This window comes from Nycticebus coucang, chromosome 6, assembly GCF_027406575.1.
Source record: "Nycticebus coucang isolate mNycCou1 chromosome 6, mNycCou1.pri, whole genome shotgun sequence".
NCBI lineage: Eukaryota > Metazoa > Chordata > Mammalia > Primates > Lorisidae > Nycticebus > Nycticebus coucang.
The window spans coordinates 54,564,474-54,584,898 of NC_069785.1; the positions used below are offsets into that span (position 1 = coordinate 54,564,474).

The 20,425-nt window shown below is 38.3% G+C and overlaps 1 protein-coding gene and 1 pseudogene across 10 annotated transcripts in view; both read right to left on the reverse strand.

The window, feature by feature from the left end:
• Positions 1-1,436: 1,436 nt before the first annotated feature.
• On the reverse strand, positions 1,437-3,432 carry LOC128588387 (cytidine and dCMP deaminase domain-containing protein 1-like; annotated as a pseudogene).
• Positions 3,433-6,848: 3,416 nt separating this feature from the next.
• The window catches only part of ATOSA (atos homolog A), a 145,214-nt gene continuing 131,637 nt past the window's right edge, over positions 6,849-20,425 (reverse strand). For 8 of the 10 annotated variants that reach the window (XM_053595135.1, XM_053595136.1, XM_053595134.1 and 5 more), the window contains 3 exons: positions 14,407-14,475; positions 11,943-12,142; positions 6,849-7,501 (listed from right to left, as the gene is read on the reverse strand). In XM_053595135.1, the coding sequence (XP_053451110.1) occupies positions 7,348-7,501; positions 11,943-12,142; positions 14,407-14,475 (423 nt within the window). In that variant the 3' untranslated portion in view covers positions 6,849-7,347. Of the gene's footprint in view, positions 7,502-11,942; positions 12,143-14,311; positions 14,476-20,425 lie in introns of those variants that run through there. The other 2 variants (XM_053595137.1, XR_008380767.1) reach the window with 2 other exon arrangements.

The following is a 20,425-nucleotide window of genomic DNA, read 5'->3' on the forward strand; positions in this document are numbered from 1 at the left end:
ATAATCCTAGCACTCTGGGAGGCCAAGGTAGGTGGATTACTCGAGCTCAGGAGTTCAAGACAAGCCCGAGCAAGAGCCAGACCCTGTCTCTACTAAAAACAGAAAAACTAGCCAGGTGTGGTAGGGGGTGGCCTGTAGTCCCAGCTACTCAGAGGCTGAGGCAAGAGGATCACTTGAATCCAGGAGTTTGAGGTTGCTGTGAGCTATGATGATGCCACAGCCCTTAACCCAGGGCGACAGATCAAGACCATCTCAAAAAAAAGTGGATGATCCTACTGCTTTAGGGACTTAGTGGTTGAAACAGGAAAATTTTGAATGAATTAAATGAAAGAACAGTATACATTGGGGTAGATGGGGGTCTGGAAGAGACTTTGGGACACTGTGTTCCTAAAACTCCCTTCAACTGAATTTGCATAGTATACTAAGTTGAATAGCCTCTGAATTGCATTAGGATATTCATTCCTAAGCTTGTGGTTTTTAAAAATCAAAGTCATGGCTCAGCCCCTGTAGCTGAGCGGGTAGGGCGCCAGTCATATACACCAGAGGTGACCCATTCGAACCTGGCCCCGGCCAGTCAAACTACGACAACTACAACCAAAAAATAGCTGGACGTGGCGAGCACCTGTGGTTCCAGCTACTTGGGAGGCTGAGGCAAAAGAATCGCTTAAGCCCAAGAGTTTGAGGTTGCTGTGAGCTGTGATGCCACTGCACTCTACTGAGGGTGACATAGTGAAACTCTCGAAAACAAAAAAAAATCAAAGTCATTTCCCCCCTAATGATTAGTAGGTATTGTCTTACTATATTTCACTTAACACAAATTATAAACTATTTTACTGTAGAATATCCACTCTTGCTCTCTCTGAAATATGACTTTAAAGATTAAATAACACGTATTACCTATAATGCCTAACACATAGCAGGCGTTCATATGTTCTTTCTCCTACAGCGTCCACATTTTAGACACCTCTCTCACAGATGATGGAGTAGAATGGGCTGAACCTACTGTCATATAGGTTTATTCTAGGGAGTAAGAATGAATTCCTACCATCGTGAAAAGCCTACTTCCATCTAGACCAGTGGTTCTCAACCTTCCTAATGCCGCAGTCCTTTAATACGGTTCCTGTGGGTCACGACCCACAGGTTGAGAACCGCTGATCTAGACTGACCCTGTGTTCCTACGTCCATAAAAATCATATGATGTGTCATATACCAACTTTTTTCTGGAACACACACACATAAATCTAAAATATATTCTCATTAACATCATTCATATCTTAGAATTAGCATCCTTAAAATAACTTTTTAATTATTGACAAAATCCAGCTTTATTTTCTGAGTTAACAATGCTGAATTTTAGAGGTGCAATAAAAAATTCTTGAGGACTGTCTCAGTGATTTCCAATAGCAAATTTTTGTTTTGGTGTTGTTCTTCCTTTAGAGCAGTGGTTCTCAACCTTACTAATGCTGCGGCCCTTTAATACAGTTTCTGTGGTTCATGACCCACAGGTTGAGAACCGCTGTGGTTGAGGACACACAACACTCCATCTAGCATTCCGGATAACTTCATGTCAGAGAAACTTCACTTCAAACACCTGGGTTATTTCCCTCCTTCCAGGCTCATTTTATTCAAGACCATAAGCTCTTGATCAATTCATCTGCCATGTAAATTTACTCACACCCTCAAGTTGCCCGAGCCTCATGTAGGAGATGTCTGTTTTCTTTTTTCCAGCATCTACATCCCCTGAATAGATTTATTTCATGACTGCCTTTAATTAAACGTATGGTTTCATCACATGGGCAGTTTGTCACAAAAATCATGCTTCATTCCTCTGGTTTTATTTCTTGACACCTAAATATCAAGACATTTGTTAGGCATATATAATGTACCTGATTTTCCTTCTTTCTCTGTCATTCTGCTTGCCATGTGTGGGAAGTCAGCATACTCAGACCCAACAAGAAAAGCATTATAACCACATCCTATGAAATACATAGCATCTGTTCCATCACAACTTCTAGATTTCCCTTCTGCCTAAATGGAACTGTTTTATGGTCCTCAGATCAATATGCCTTAACCATGCAGGGCTTTGCAGGTTCTTGGGGCAAACTTTGTGAATTTCCTTAATCTGTTCTGGATTGCTACAATAAGTTCCAAAGTGCTTAAAGATGAGCACACTGGAGCTACTGTGGCCAAAAGTAGGACAAGGTCTTTCGCGTTTTTGCCTTAGCTTGCCTTGGATTTTCACACAGATTCTCCAAACCTATAGTCATCAGTATTTGCTTGTTTGTGCATTTCTTCTTTTGAAACCAAAAATAACATCTCATATTCTTCTATTTTTTTGTTTACTCTCAGGAAAAAAAGTCAATCTTAGCACCCAGAAATATTTTTGTAATTTTTTAAAAATAAAGTTATTTGTAAGAGGTCTTTTCTACAAACTACACCATGTAACACACCAAAAACTGTATTAAGACACAGACATGGGCTCGACTGTTTGACTTCAATCTTTCCACTGGTTTGGCATCTCACTTTCTATCTTCAGAAGTAGAAGCTGCAGTAAGGAACCTTATTTCTGGATTGGCAGGCCAATGTGAAATTCAGTTAACTCTAGCACTTACACTCATTTTCAAACAAGCATAACATGGTCTTCTGGAGAAATAAAGATCATAGTTTTTTCAATTTTGCCCCATGTTTAATAATAGCAATTTTCGGGTGGCACCTGTGGCTCAGTGAGTAGGGCACAGGCCCCATATACTGAGCATGGTGGGTTCGAAACCAGCCCTGGCCAAACTGCAACAAAAAAATAATCAGGCGTTGTGGCGGGCACCTGTAGTCCCACCTACCTGGGAGGCTGAGCCCAAGAGCTGGAGGTTTCTGTGAACTGTGACACCACAGCACTCTACCAAGGGCAACAAAGTGAAACTGTCTCTTAAAAAAAAAAAAAAAGCCAGCAATTTTCCCAGCGTGTAAATCTTCACTACAACAGTAGAGATCAACAATTTTCATGTTTTTCATCACCGTAAGTCTGCAGCTCCCAGAAGAGTGCATCTTCTTAGCAAATCACTGCTCTGGATCTTGATTTTTGCCTCACTACACTAATGTCTTGGCAAATCATCTGTGAAATCCTGTTTTTTTGTCAGTAGTCTGGCCACCTCTTCATTATCTCCTAAGGATCCATGCTTTCCCTCTTCATTTTTCTGAGACTTTTGCCTTTGGGCTTCTGTTGGGAAGAGTTCAACCTAGAGACTGTACAGAGTGAAAAGGTTTGACTTTAGAAAATTTTGGTATCTGAACAATCATGCCACCAGGGTAGGTGCTGACTAACTTCCTGGCCTCCATGCCCTCCAGATTTTGCATCTGCTCCTTTCAATCCAAGCCTGGCATCCTCTGCTGCCTAGGAAACCTCTCCTCGTCAGATGTGATATTGGTCCCAGGAGCTCCCCCTCTCACCTGGTCCCAAGAACCGCCCATATACTAAATTCTTTTCTTTTCTTTTCTTTTTTTTTTGCAGTTGTTGGCCGGGGCTGAGTTTGAACACGCCACCTCCGGCATATGGGGCCGGCACCCTACTCCTTTGAGCCACAGGCACCGCCCTCTTTTTTTCTTTTAGAGACAGAGTCTCACTTTGTTGCTCTCAGTAGAGTGCTGTTGCGTCACAGCTCACAGCAACCTCCAGCTCTTGGGCTTAGGCGATTCTCTTGCCTCAGCCTCCCGAGTAGCTGGGACTACAGGTGCCCACCACAAGCTGGCTATTTTTTTGTTGCAGTTTGGCCAGGGCCGGGTTCCAACCTGCCATGCTCAGCATATGGGGCCAGCACCCTACTCACTGAGCCACAGGCACCGCCCCATATACTAAATTCTTAACAGTGACCACCGTTGTGAGGTGATAGCTGCAATGGCAAAATTGAGGGAGGGGGACTTTGAAATTTATTTTATATGCTTATATATAGTGTGAACAATTTTTTTTTTTTTTTTTTTGTAGAGACAGAGTCTTACCTGATCGCCCTCGGTAGAGTGCTGTGGCGTCACACAGCTCACAGCAACCTCCAAATCCTTGGGCTTAGGCGATTCTCTTGCCTCAGCCTCCCAAGTAGCTGGGACTACAGGTGCCAGCCACAACGCCCAGCTATTTTTTTGTTGCAGTTTGGCCGGGGTCAGGTTTGAACCCGCCACCCTTGGCATATGGGGCCAGCACCCTACCCACTGAGCCACAGGCGCCGCCCTAGTGTGAACAATTTTTAAAAATTAGGTTAAAGAAGAATCACTGCTCACAGTTTCATTCACAAGATTAATTAGGCAAGAGTCAAGATTCCAAAGATAGTCTTTGAAGGAAAAATTTTCCCTTCTTTAACCCTCAGGCAATGGGGGGAGAGGGAAATGGAAGGAGGGGAGAACCTTCTCTTGGGAACCTTCCAGCAAATCTTCATCACTTATTTTTTCATTCTCATAACAGATTTTAGCATTCTCATCAGATAAAATCTCCAAAGACTTTCTGTAGGTAATGACCTATAATTACTTTTGAAAGAGAGTTAGCAGTTATGACACATTTTATTACTCTATAAACCTGCCAAGTAAGCCAGCAGTGAGATCTCTACTATCTACTATAGCTAACCACATTGGTGGTCTGCATGACAATACTCAACTGTTACATAATCTAGTGACATAATCTTTGAATACAGAGATAGAAGATATGGTGAAGTCTTGGCCTATAACTGAAGAAGGGTAGAAAAAGAACCAGTGTGACAGACATAATGCCAGTGCAAGCGAGAGCAGACAGATGCAAAGTGACTGTATCTCACAGAAGAAAAAACATAGGCATAAGGTTCTGTGAAGGAGAGGAAAGCATGTCAGCACATGCTTTCTTTGCACAAACTTGCCAGGAATAGCATAAGATGCACTCAGACGCTTCAGTAAGTTCTTCAAATATCCTTAAAAAATGTTCCAGAAGTATTAGAAAGAATTCTGAAAAGACTGTAGTGTGGTATCCTTGCAAAGTGATACCTGCACATGATATACATATAATTTTGGAGGAAACTTTACAGGATAGATCATAGAAACAATAACACTGTCTAGTATTTTATATTTTCCAAGTTTTATATAAAATTTTCAAAATTGACTTTTGCCAAGTGTATTGGAATACTTATTACAACCAAGGCTTTGGGTCTTTGTCCCATGTTTTCCACACGGTCTAAAGATTAACAATAAATCTTTTTTGTTGTTGTTGCAGTTGTTTAGCTGGCCCCAGGCCAGGTTTGAACCCACCACCCTAGGTATATGTGGCTGGGGCCGTTACGCTATGGGTGCCAAGCTTACAATAAATCTTCATAAATTTTTTTTTTTTGAAGACAGAGTCTCACAATGTCACCCTCCGTAGAGTGCTGTGACATCACAGCTCACAGCAACCTCCAACTCTTGGGCTTAGGCGATTTTCTTGCCTCAGCCTCCCAAGTAGCTGGGACTACAGGTGCCCACCACAACGCTCAGCTATTTTTTTGTTGCAATTGTCGTTGCTGTTTAGCTGACTCAGGCCAGGTTTGAAGCCGCCAGCCTCTGTGGCATGTGGCTGGCGCCACTAACCACTGTGGTATGGGCACTGAGCCAAATCTTTATAAATTTGTACTACTAGAAAATTTTTTTTTTTACTTTTATGGAACATACACAAGTTTTTTTTTTCTCCTGTAATTGGTAAAGGAAATTTAGGCTTCTGCTTGCCACTCTACAGCCTGTAGCCATGCACTTATCACCTAGCCAAATACTCTTAAGTAGTCTATTCAATAGCTGGAACCCAAAGTAAAGACTTGACCCTCTGCTAATACCAGACTATTTATGTGGATCTAAACTCCCAGGTCACCTGGGGCTAGCCTGCATGAGTGGTATTTCATAACTTGCCATCACAGATTTCTACTGGGAGTCTGAGTAGTTTTGTCTTGTTATCTAATCTGTTATTGCCTGTTGCCTCAACACAAACATATAAAATCACCCTGTTCTTTCCAAGGGTTTTAGATGGAAGTTTTTTTTTTTTGTTTTTTTTTGAGACAGAGTCTCATTTTGTTGCCCTCGGTAGAGTGCCGTGGCATCATAGCTCATAACAATCTCCAGCTCTTGGGTTTACGTGATTCTCTTGCCTCAGCATTCCGAGTAGCTGGGATTACAGGTGCTCGCCACAATACCCGGCTATTTTTTTGTTGCTGTTGTTGCAGTTTGGCCGGAGCCGGGTTTGAACCCTCTACCCTCGCTATATGGGGCCAGCGCCCTACTCACTGAGCCACAGGCACAGCCCTAGATGGAAGATTTTTTATGCAATCACTCAAGCTCTCTTGCTTGGTAATGTTTCCATTTGCCACATGGCTTTCACTGTGACCCTGAACAAAGAAGTGGCAAATTGGGACAGGGTCAATACATCTTCCTCCCCCTCTTGGCAGCTGTAGAGTAATGAAACTGCCTATTGGTTAATTCACCCAATCACACAAAAGTCTCATCTAAAAATAAAAGCCAAATACACATTTTTTTTTTAGTTTTTTTGCATATATTTACAATATAAATACTAATTTGTCAAAGTACATACTCTTTTAACAATTTGAGAAAGTTAACTAGCATAAGACAGCAATTTAATGTAAAGCCTCTATATCGTGATTAAGGAAAAATAGAACTGTTTTGGGGATAGGGAATCCTAGAAGGAATACAAACGGGCATGATCTGAACTTGCAAGCGGAATGTGAAGCAGTTTAGTCCACATTGCAAGGCTAATACAACATATTAAAGGATTACTATGTGAGATAGCAACCTGGATGGGGTGCTGTAAAAACTAACCTTGAGAGATATTAAAAAATATACATGCTTGCATAGTGCATTAATTTTAAAGAAGCTCAACATTTCATACTCATTTTCAATAACTTAAATGAATAGCACTTAAAACACATCACACAAAATTAAAGACTTGTGCATATATTTCAGATTTCAACGTTAATGTCAAAAATACACAGTATGATTTTACATAGGATTTGTGCTACATTAGAACACTACAGACAAACATCACTTGAGTATTAAGGAAAACATTAAATATTAAATAACTGAGAAATAAAACATGTAAACACTAATCTAACTGGGGGTTTTGCTATTGCAACATGTCCAATGAAGTGGTTTCAACAGTACAAAAAGGATTAGGACATGAGTGTTTCCAGTCTACTTGGAATATGTGGATCTCATTTCAGGAATCCTTTAATAAAAACTGGTCCAGGAAAACAGGAGTAGATCCACTCTCCTGATTGTTAATTTGGTACATTCTCTTCTATGCTAATTTTTACTTGCAAACTTGAGGACTGAGCAAACACTTTAAATTGTAACTCCTAAATGTCAACATCTTGGTGAAAACTGAGGGTTTGTTGGTGATTCAGTGTAAGATTTGAGTTCATATGCAGCACCGCTATCGACCTCCATGGACTTTCTAGAGAACAGGAGTCGTACATCTCTATGGAGGTAGATCTTTCCAGATTTAGAACTCTGGAACCTAAACAAATAAACAAAAAGATGAATGATTTCAGAGACTATGTCTTTAAGCAAACAAATGTGATTATTTAAAATTTGAAAGCAAGAACAATTAATCTTGCTATAATATTAGGTTAACGCTTACTCTTTTTTTTTTTTTTTATTAAATCATAGCTGTGTAGATTAATGCAATCATGGGGTACCATGCACTGATTTTATATACAATTTGAAATATTTTCATCACACTGGTTAACATAGCTTTCCTGGCATTTTCTTAGTTATTGTGTTAAGACATTTATATAACACTCTTTAACTTGACATTTTAGGTCTTAAATTGCCAAATCAGGTGCTTTTATTAAACTATTCCCAAACACTCCATACTCCTCTCCCCTTCTTCCAGTCAATGCGAGTTTTAAATACAATCTTTCCTTTCTTCCTTGACTCCACAGCACATGCACTTTCCCTCATCTACTGTGTCTAGTTTCAGTTTGCATTAGCCAATTACACTACGTTTGGGCTTTGCAGCCCTAGCCTCCTCCAGGTATGCACTGACCTATTTCATACAACATAGCCTTCCATGACTTTGGGTAGATTAAAAGGGATACCACATGTGAAAAGTCAGAGAAAAGGGTTATGAGAACATCACAGGGTAAGAAAGAACTGCCGTCATGTGTAGTGGCTAGCTAAATAAAACCTAGCCATTGTCAAAAGATAAAAGCTAGTAGTGAAATGAAAATGGCTATCAAAACTTCATATAAACATAATACCTTTCTCAGCAGCAACAAAGAAAATAAAATACCTAGGAATACATTTAACAAAGGAGGTGAAAGAACTCTAAAGGGAAAATTATGAAACACTGAAAAAGAAATTGCAGAGGATGTAAACAGATGGAAAAATATACCATGCTCATGGATCAGTAGAACTGACATGGTTAAAATGGCTAGAGCGGCGACTGTGGCTCAGTGAGTAGGGCGCCGGCCCCATATGCCGAGGGTGGCGGGTTCAAACCCAGCCCCGGCCAAACGGCAACAAAAAAATAGCCGGGCGTTGTGGCGGGCGCCTGTAGTCCCAGCTGCTCGGGAGGCTGAGGCAAGAGAATCACGTAAGCCCAAGAGTTAGAGGTTGCTGTGAGCCGTGTGACTCCACGGCACTCTACCTGAGGGCGGTACAGTGAGACTCTGTCTCTACAAAAAAAAAAAAAAAAAAAATGGCTATACCACCCAAAGTAATTTACAGATTCAGGGCAATTCCCATTAAAATACCAATTTTTTGTGTGTGTATTTATAAAAAATAGTTCTACACATTGTATGGAACCAGAAAAGATCTCCAAAAATCAAGACAATCTTATGTAATAAAAACAAAGTGGGAGATATCACTTTACCAGACTTCAAACCATACAACAGGGCTACAGTAACCAAAATAGCATGGTACTGGCACAAAAACAGAGACATAGACTATGGATCAGAACAGATACCCCAGAGAAGAAATCACCTTAATATTCCCCTCTAATTTTTGACAAAACAGATAAAAACATACAGTACAGAAAAGAATCCCTATTCAGCAAATAGTGCTGAGAAAACTGGAGATGCACATGTAATAGTAACATTACCTGCACCTCTCACTACTCACAAAAATTAACTCACGATGGATAAAAGACTTAAACCAATGGAAGGAAGCTCTAAGAATCCTATAAGAAAATGTTGGAAAAACTCTTACAGGTATCCGCCTAGGTGACGAATCTATGACAACCCCCAAAGCAAACACAGCCAACAACAAAAATAAATAGATGGGACCTGATCAATTAAAAAAACTGCTGTACAGCCAAGGACATAGTCAAAAGAGCCAACAGACAACCCACAAAATGGGAGAAAATACTTGCTTGCTACACCATCTCATAAAGGCCTGATAACCTGAATCTACAAAGAACTCAAGCTGATCATCAAGAAACAACCAAACAACCCCATTAAAAAGTAGGCAAAACACATGAACAGAAACTTTCCAAACAAAGTTATATAAATGGCTAAAAAATTCATGAAAAAATGCTCAATGTCTCTAAACATTAGGGAAAAAACAGATCAAAACCACAATGAGTTATCACCTAAACTTCAATGAGAATGGCTCATATTAAAAAATTCCAAGACTGGGCGGCGCCTGTGGCTCAGCGGGTAGGGCGCCGGCTCCACATGCCGAGGGTGGCGGGTTCAAACCCGCCCCGGCCAAACTGCAACAACAAAAAAAAAATAGCTGGGCGTTGTGGCGGGCGCCTGTAATCCCAGCTACTTGGGAGGCTGAGGCAAGAGAATCGCCTAAGCCCAGGAGTTGGAGGTTGCTGTGAGCTGTGTGAGGCCACGGCACTCTACCGAGGGCGATAAAGTGAGACTCTGTCTCTACAAAAAAAAAAAAAAAATTCCAAGACAAGAGAGGCTGGTGTGGATGCAGAGAGAAAGGAAGGAACTCTTACACACTCTTGCACTCTTTGTGTGACTGCAAACTAGTACAACATATATGAATGACAGCATGGAGATACCGCAAGAATTGAAAGTAGACCTACCATTTGATCCAGCAATCCCACTGCTGGGTATATGCCCACAGGAAAAAAGGTCACTTTATAGAAAGGACACCTGCACTTCAATGTTTATACTAGCATAATTCACAACTGTAAAGATGTGGAAACAACCAAAGTACCACTAATACATGAATGGATTAATAAAATGTGGTATATGCCTACTATGGAGTACTACTCAGCCTATTAACGGCAATCTGGTATCTTTTTGACAATATAGAGGGAACTGGAAACTGTTTTTCTTTTCTTTTTTTTTTTTTGAGACAGAGTCTCACTTTGTCACTCTCCATAGAATGCCATGGTGTCATAGCTCACAGCAACCTCAGACTCTTGGGCTCAAGTGATTCTCTTGCCTCAGTCTCCCAAGTAGCTGGGACTACACAGGCACCTGCTACAATGCCCGGCTATTTTTAGAGATGAGGTCTCACTCTGGCTCAGGCTGGTCTCAAACCTGTGAGCTCAGGTAATCCACCCATTGTGGCCTCCCAACGGCTAGGATTACAGGCATGGAAACCATTCTTCTATGTGAAACATTACAAGAAGTACAAACTATAAACACATGTACTAAAAACCAAATTAATCAATCACCCCTTAAGTACACATACAGAAATAAATTTTAGTGAAAATCAAGCTTAGGGTGGTGCCCGTGGCTCAAAGGAGTAGGGTGCTGGCCCCATATACTGCAGGTGGTGGTTTCAAACCTGGCCCTGGCCAAACACTGCAAAAAAAAAAAAAAAAGAAAAAGAAAATTAAGCTCACTGGCTCAGTGCCAGGGTGCCAGCCACATACACTGGACCTGATGGGTTCGAATCCAGCCCGGGCCTGACAAACAAAAACGACAACTACAACTTAAAAATGGCCAGGTGTTGTGGCGAATGCCTGTAGTCCCAGCTACTTGGGAGGCTAAGGCAGGAGAATTGCTTAAGCCCAAGAGGAGTTGGAAGTTGCTATGAGCTGTGACGCCATGGCACTCTGTCTCAAAGAAAAAAAAAAGGTTGAAAGATAGCTGGTGGTCTCCATCAATAACAGTTTAACAAAGTTCTCTGCTCGACCCTGGATGAAAGAGAGCACTCCTTACTATAGAGCACCCCTTACTATATGGGTTGGTCAAAGATGAATGTCACTGATGGCATTGAGGACTTTTTAATGTAAAGGATCAGAAAATAATTATAAAGAGAGTTATAGGCAAAAGGCTACTGAGCCCTCTACTAACCAATTAATTTGCTCATTGATCCTGAGACCTAACCTAAGACTGCTGGGGTTCAAAATCTTACCCTAGGATGCTAGCAACTTGGACCATAAAGGCAAACAAATGGCTTCTCCCAACCTAGAATTATAAGCTGGGTATTTTAGAAGAAAAGGTTTTTCTTATGGAAACACTAGAATATAAGGTCCACGAGAAAAGAGATTTTGTCACTCTTGTTTCCTAGTGTATAGAAGCACGACTGGCACATAAATATTGGTTGAACAAATAAAATGTGTGAACTTTCTCTTCTAATATAGTAGCTGCTAGCCACATGTGGCTATTAAGTGCTTAAAATGTGGCTAGTTCTAATCAAGTTGTGCTCTAAGTATAAAATACATACTTGATTTCAAAGATTTAGTATAAATTAAAAAGACTATCTCACTGATAATTTTTATATTGATTACACGTTGAAAATGATAACATTTGGATAGGCTGGGTTAAATAGATGCTATTAATCTTAATTGTTTATTTTTTTTTTTAGTATGGCTACTGAAAAATATAGAACTATGTATGGCTCATACTACATTTTTATTGAACAGCAATTATTTAGAAAATGTGTCTCACTGCCCTAGATAACATTAACAATTGTTTAGACATAAAAAATTTTAGAGTTGTTTTAAAGCAACATTTTTTCATATTCATTTGAAACGTTACCTCAGATGTATGAGGTAGCGTAATAACCGTTCTTCTGTATGTCGGATGTTCTCCTTATTAACACTTCTCTTCATTTCTTGTTTAACAGGTACAGAAAAAGTTCTTTGTCGTAGGAATGTCTGGTGATTGGCTGGCATATCTCGTAAGTCATATATCACAACAAACATCTTCACCACAGTCTTATTTGGATTAAATAAGGTCTGAAGAAACAATATAGAAATTATTCTTTAAAAATCATGATTTGTTGATACAATTCAAAATGATTGTATCAATAATTTAAAAGGCCATTTAATAAGGTAATCCCATTGGATATAATTCAGTTTCAAGGACTACAGTTAATAAAATTTCAGAAGCTTATAAAATAATGTTTAGTATTTTTTAAAAGGTTCAACTTTATTTTTTGACAAATAACATAAAATCCTGTAACAAATCAAAATCTTCAGTCACAAATTTCATATTAATAAAACAATGTATAACTTTTACTTCTTGTTCAGATTTTAAGAAACAGTTCCACTAGTTTAAGAAAAATACACTCTTATTAGGTTAAAATATTCCAGTTCAATTATTTTAAACATTAGCTTTACTAATCATTGAAAAATTATCAAAATAGATTATTTTTTCTCACATTTTAATAGTAGTATCAGCAGAATTTTTAAAATAAAAATACAAGCTCAGAAAAACTGGAATTTTGGTGTTTTAGGTACATATGGTTATTCTAAGATTATAAATAGGTGTTCAAAAAAAGAGACATTTTTCTATTTGAAAGCTCTTCCAAGTTTAGAAAATAAAGCTTATTATTATTAGATCCAAAGTAGGTTAAATAATACTTCATTTTCTCACACTTGAAATCATTTCAAAATCTGTAGCAATAGTAGGCTTTTTAAAGAAAGTCATTAACATTATACCAGCGGTTCTCAATCTGTGGGTTAAGACCCACAGAAACTGTATTGTTAGGAAGGCTGAGAACCACTGTTATAAGACCAAAATACATATTGTTATTGAAGACTGAATTGAATTCAATGGGTACTTGGCCGTAAATAACTGAAGAAGTATTATTTTTAAAAGTATTAATTATTAAACAAGACCCCAAGCTGCTGATCTGACATTAACTAAATTACCAACACATCAATAAGTAACTTGGTGCCCATGCTTTCAGAAGCTCATCCGTGGCACTGGACATCACTCACTGAATCAAAATGAAAAATATATCAATATTATGATCCAATTTTGGAAAATGAGTGAGTCTTAAGATTAAGGAAAATACATTCAACAACCACATCAATTAACAAGCCAGGTCTAACCATGTTTGTACAAAGTTAAATCATATAAGGAATGACAGACATTTTAAAATTTCACATTTAAAATCAACCACAAAAGTTGGCAGTCTTCAAACAACAGGTGAAGGTGCTGCCTCTGGGTTTGTGTCTCATTTTTATGACAACTGACAGCTAACTTTCCAGTGGCCCACAGTATCTCATGAGCTACATAGCCAGGGGCAAAAGAATAGAACAATACCACTCCTTTGGTTCATGTAATTTACTTGTCATGAAAATCATACCTTAATATGCAATGATTATTCCTTAGTAAAATTTATATCTACATTGCACATATTGCATAGTACTATGTTTCACTCCTGTTATGATATGAAATAAACGAATGTATAGATTTTGCAATATTGGAACAATGATGATGAGTACAAGTAATCTGACAAAGCACTGAAGACAGGAAGGCCCAAAGGTCATAAAAAGGCTGGTTAGATTAGACCAGATTCTGAGTGTGAGGAATAGACTAAGCTAGACTTTTTCAGCCTATAAACTCTGTAGACTTGAGGGCTTACAGGATTATCCTGGGTCACACTTGGAGATGAATTCAATTGCAAAGTAATTTTGATATCAAATTATTCTTCCGAGAACCCTAGACCAGGGATGACAAAGGACTGCTTTGGGTTAGAAGGGTTCTCCTGAGCTAACATGAGCAATGCCTAGAGACCAAAAGGATTGATCTCTTCTCTGCCCAGGCATTGGTCAGACTATCTGCTTTATATAATTGTCTCATTAGATCAATTTTAGAAATTATTATAGTAGGGATAATATGATATAATTTTCCTACCAAAGCAATTTGGAATACCCTTTGAAAAAGGTCAATCTCAATCTGGCTGATATTGAATAGAAGGCATTGGTAATGTTTAGATTCCAGTTATACTGAAAATAGCTCTATTTAAGTTATGCAAACTGTCCATATGCTATTTTTCTAACGTATTCACCTTGATTAGCTTATTAACGCTTTCCTTTTATGGAGGTTCCCAAATGGTCATTCCTGGGGCAGAGCAGGGAAACTCCAAACAAAGCTGCAGCCCCACTGTTACTTACCAAAGTTGTTGCAGCAGCAGTAGCAGGAGAAAGGGCTAAGTTCTATATGTATGTGAGAGAATGATTATTGCAATTGTAGGCTATAAAACACATACCACTTGTATTGTTCCTGAAGGAGGTACTCGATAACCCCTTTTACCAAGGGACTCTAAAGTAATCACACCCTTGAAATAAAAGAAGACAAATTGAGTACAACTGATTCATATGTATATTAAAGACTAAAATAACTCATTAAAATTTCAGAATTCTATTTCTATGGAAAAACATTCAAATTTACTTAACATTCTGTGTTTCCACCTCTAAGGAAACAATTTACTGTTCTTCCTAGGGATGTCACAATAAATAACACCAATGGCCACAGTACTTGAAATTTCTATTATGATATATCAAAGAGGTTACTAATCAAAAAGGAAATAAAGGGAGGCTATAGGATTATTCCCATGGAACTTGGGGGCAAAGGGGAAATGAAGAAACAAAATCTATTGGTCATTGGGCAGGTAAAAAATCACAAGTGTGGAAGGGTCTAAGTCTTGGCCAAAAATTAAGTCATTTCTTCAGTCAGGGAGTTATGTTACATATCTGGATTTCTGACTAGAGGTAGAAAAAGTAGAAAGAGAATTTGGAAGCCCATGTTTCCTGACTGGTAATTACTTTATGGCAAAAGATATATTTAAAACAAAAAGAAGAAAAAGAAGGCTCAATCAGTAACTTTCAAGACTGCAGGGTGGCACCTGTGGCTCAAGGAGTAGGGCACCGGTCCCATATGCCAGAGGTGGTGGGTTCAAACCCAGCCCTGGCCAAAAAAAAAAAAAGACTGCAGTATATTCTAGAGTAAAGCAATCAAACTCTATTTTCCTTATGTCTGAAATAACTTTATATCATGTCATACCTTAATCTGGATCTTATGAAGGTACTGGACCTTCTTTTTTTTCTCTCTCTCTCTCTTTTTTGTTCACTTACTAAGGAATCCAAGAATCCAGATTGATTCCGTATCAGAACATGATGGATTGAATGTCTAAGAGCTAAGATTTGAGTCAAGGTCAAAACTAAATTACGGTCATTTCATTAAAGTCTAAAAGGGGATACTAGGAGTCCTCCAGTTAGGCTGCTACTCAAAGAATGGTTCTCAGACTAGCACCATCAGTATTACTCATGAACTTGTTGGAAAGATTTGAGTCAAGGTCAAAGCTAAATTACGGTCATTTCATTAGAGAAGTCTAAAAGGGGATACTAGGAGTCCTCCAGTTAGGCTGCTACTCAAAGAATGGTTCTCAGATTAGCACCATCAGTATTACTCATGAACTTGTTAGAAATACCATGTGTTTGGTTTCTCCCCAGACCTATCAAATCCAATCTACATTTTTAACAAGATTCCCCAGATGGTATCATATGTACATTAAAGTTTGAGAAGCAATGCTCTAACATATGAAGTAGTCTTCCTGAGGATGCTATAATCACTCCAGTATTCCAAACAATGGGGGAAAAGTACAAATTAAAACAAGTTCAAGTGAAACCTTGAAAGCTTCTTAATAAGTAGGATGACCAAATGACTATAGGTAGTGATTGTGATACTTCATTCTTAGTTTCAAAAAGTGAATGCTGATCTATTTGTTTTAACTGGACTAATACTTTTGAGTAGTTAAGGTGGAATAATCAAGTAGATTATGCATGTTCTACATTTCATGATTCCATCAGTATATGCTGTATCTGCCAAACTTATGTAGAAGTAAATAAACAACAGAACTGTCCCATCACATGACATCTTTGTTGGGTTTGTAAGTTGGGAGGTAAAAACAAGTGCACAAAGGTAAAAGAGAAGCCAGATCTGACATATATGAATCCCTTAGCTCCAAGTAACTATCATTTTACATCAGGTCATCAAATAAACACATTAAAATTGGGAAACGTTCATGGAAATGGGCACTGAGAAGACACATGTGGGTTTTTTTGAGACAGAATCTCACTTTGTCACCCTCAGCAGAGTGCTGTGGCATCATAGCTCACAGCAACCTCCAACCCTTGGGCTCAAGCAATCCTCTTGCCTCAGCCTCCCAAGTAGCTGGGACTACATGCACCCACCATAACGCCTGGCTATTTTTAGAGATGGGGGTCTCATCTTGCTCACGCTGGTCTCAAATTCCTGAGCTCAAACAATCCACCTGCCTTGTCCTCCCAGAGGGCTAGGATTATAGTCGTGAGTCACTGCACCTGGCACAAATGTGGCTCTTGAGAAATCTGATTTATCACATGGTCATTTGAGAAAGCACCATACCAACAAACTGCCCCAACCAAAACAGTGATGAAGGTTTAACAGTTTTTTTCCTCATGATCTGCTCTACATGTCTAATGAGGTACTAGGTATACCAGTTTTTTTTTTATATGAGCAGAGTGTGAGATATTTACTCTAAATCAATATTTACTCTAAATCAGCGGTTCTTAACCTGTGGGTTGCGACCCATAGGAACTGTATTAAAGGCTCACAGCATTAGGAAGGTTGAGAACCACTGCTCTAAATGAATATTCTCATTCCTATAATCCTAGCACTCTGGGATACCAAGGTGGGTGGACTGCTTGAGCCGAGGAGTTTGAGAGCAGGCTGAGTAAGAGCAAAACCCCGTCTCTATTAAAAACAGAAAAACTGAGGCAAGACGATGCTTGAGCCCAAGAACTTAAGGTTGCTGTGAGCTATAATGCCATGGCACTGTAGTCAGGGGGCCAGAGTAAGACTCTGTCTCAAACAACAAAAACAAAAACAAAAATAAAAAAAAAATTAAAAAAGAAAGAAAGAAAAAATAATACGGTATATTATACCTTTCTTCTTCCTAGTTCCACAAAGAAAAAGAATAATATACTGAAATAGCCACTTTTGTAAGCACACAACCATAGATAATACATTACTGTTTCCTTGACAGTCATTCCACCCCTGTCCCCAGTATATACAGAAGGACTGGCAAGGCAAAAACTACCAAGCCTATGCATATGTACTTTAATATATAAAATTCTAATGGCTTCTAGAACACAATAGTAACCTAAACCAATTTATAAAGAAAAAATATAGATTTTTTGAAAAGTACTTAAGGCAAAATTCTTTTTTCTTTTTTTTGAGACAGAGTCACTATGTCGCCCTCCAAGGAGGGCCGTGGCATCATAGTTCACAGCAACCTCAAACTCTTGGGCTTAAGCGATTCTCTTGTCTCAGCTTCCTGGGTAGCTGGGACTACAGGCACCTACCACAACACCCGGCTATTTTTGGTTGCATTTGTCATTGTTTAGCAGGCCTGGGCTGGGCTTGAATTCACCAGCCTTGGGGTATGTGGCCGGAGCCCTACTCACTGAAGTATGGGCGCTGAGCCTTAAGGCAATATTCTAAAATAATTCTAAACAATGTAAGACCAGTAGCATTGGCAAGATAGGAATTTTAGAAAAGAACTGGAAAATTATTTGAAATTTTATTAATATTATCAAATTTTGAATTTTACTACAATTAACATAAAGAAAAATATATTTTTCTTCTGGCATTTTAAAGTGGAATAGTAAGGTTAAGGTAAACTAGATTTGGTCAAAAGATTACACAGAAAATCCTCAAATTACTATGGAATAGACAATGTGCAAAAACAAAACAAGTGGAAAAGAAAAAAGTATATTTTGATCTGGTTAATTACAAACTGGTAGAAATCATACATGGCCTTGTTAATAAGATAATAATTCAGTTTTTTTTTTGTTTGTTTATATTTTTGAGACAGAGTCTTAAGCTGTTGCCCTGCTTAGAGTGCCATAGTGTCACAGCTCACAGTAACCTCATACTCTTAGGCTCAAGCAATTCTGCCTCAGCTTCCCAAGTAGCTGGGACTATAGGCACTCGCCAGAACACCCAGCTATTTATTTTTTATTGTTGCCATTGTTGTTTTTTTAGCTGGGCCTGGCCGAGTTTGAAGCCCCCAGCCTCGGTGTTTGTGGCTAGCGCCCTACCCACTGAGCTATGGGCACTGCTAGATAATAATGGAGTTTATACCATACATTTACCTCTGGCACAAATGCTTTAGATATTTTTGCCTGATTTCAACATGCAATAGTTTCTGAACAGTTATGTGCTGTCAAAAACACTTGGAGAACATTTTTACCACCGATTCCGAATTGGAGAGAGATATTTTATGGCTTTCAGTTAATCTTTAAGGAATTAACTACCCCTATACTACAAATCATTTTCTATGGTAAATTTTACCTTTGTGAGTCATTTGTGTAATTTGTGATGACAGGTCTCAAAGTTATCATTAGAGTAACAAAGCTATTAACAAAAGAAGCTTTATGTCTCAGCACTACTGGTCTTTAATATATATTACCAAAACATGATCAGTTCTTTCAAAACAGACTAAACTACCAAAACATAAATAATATTCCTGAAGAACAAAATTAATTTTATTAATTTAAAGTAGGAAAAATTTATGATCTAAGATTTGGAATGCGTCACTTGCTGAGAGAATCCATTCCTAAGAAGTAAACTTACTGAGAAAAAAATTATGAGACAGTTGATTGAAGTATATTATTAGAGAACAGAAAGGATTTTTAAAAGGATAGATGAATAAACAACCCAGTCACCTGACTTATAACCCTTTCCAATATCTGTTCAAATATCTATTCAAAGTCTATGATACATAACCTGTGTATATTCCAGTACTTTCTAGAGTGAATAAAATCTTTTACTTCCAAATCCTTCTTTTTTTTTTCATGTCAACCAAGGTCAAAGATGGATGCTGTTTTGCATTTTGAATGCACAGTTCAAATCCCTGGCTCATAAATTTTACTCAAAGGTATTTATTTGAGCTGATTTTCATCCAGTTTTACCCTTTTCTCTCATTTCTAAGCTATCCTAATGGACAAGAAAGATTCTCTTTACTAACAAAAGATCACAGTATTTTAGACCTTATCTTTCCATTCTCTATTTCTATGTTGCCACAGAATGTATGAAACTGATGACATTCTTGATGTCTTGGTAAAGCAAAATGGGCATCTTTACAGCTGCATTACAATACATATTATATATGTATTGTTAGAATTCCAGTATGCTATGAAATTTGTTCTGATACTAATCTCTCAGTTTTACTTTCCATTTTTTAACTGTTCGAAATTGGGAATTATTTTTTCAAAATTATTCTGGAGAAGATTCATTTGATGTTAAACGAAAAATAGGCAGGATATGTAGTAACTGGGAAGGTTTGGGGGGGAAGGACCTCTGCTTTTGATAATAACCAATGCTGTACCTCTTCATGATTATGACCCACAAGTATAAATATTGTTGGGAAAAGAAAACTATGAATGAGGAGACACCACTATACTTTTTCTATCAAAGTATAAATCAATGATCAGGTTCCTGGCTAAAAGCTTTCCCCTTAGAAGGGAATAAACCTAAACAACCTTCCTTGAGCAAACAGGGACAATAATGAGTAGGCCATATTTAGGTCCCTAAAAAAATATAACTTCTTTCCTTCTCTATTATTTCTCAATTACGCAGACATCCCTTTTCACAGCTTTTATTAATAACAAAGACACTGTTACTAATGTCTTTAAAAACCTAGAAGGTAGAGGAGACGGGTGTTAGGAGAGAAAGGAATCAGGCCAGGTGGTAAGTTAGGAAATTCAATTAGCAAGACTAGGCTGTACAGTTGACTACAGTAATTTGCATTTCTCAAAAGTAAGACCTAACATGAAGACCCAGATTTGATTCCATATTTGATACCATCACTATAAACATTTCTACAGAGATGCATTGGTATCCACTTCTCCCTCTTTTCTTTCAGAAAAAGGCTGATACTAATCATATATCAGGACTTAGTATCATTTTTGCAGACAAAGGCTTACTTTATCTGCAATCCAATGGAATAAAAAAGGGAAAGGTGAAATTATAGGATCTATCATAAAGCTTGAGACTATGCTCTAATGTGCTTTTGCTTTTTCAGTCTCCATTAAGACCTGAGCTCACTATTTCATACTTTACTCCAAAATAGCTGTTATTCTAAAACCCAAGAATTAGAAAAGATTAGGCCCAAAACAAACCTAAGGATCTCACAAAAGGCTTAGGCCACCAAATCCTTAATCTAAACTCTAAGTAGAGGTAGG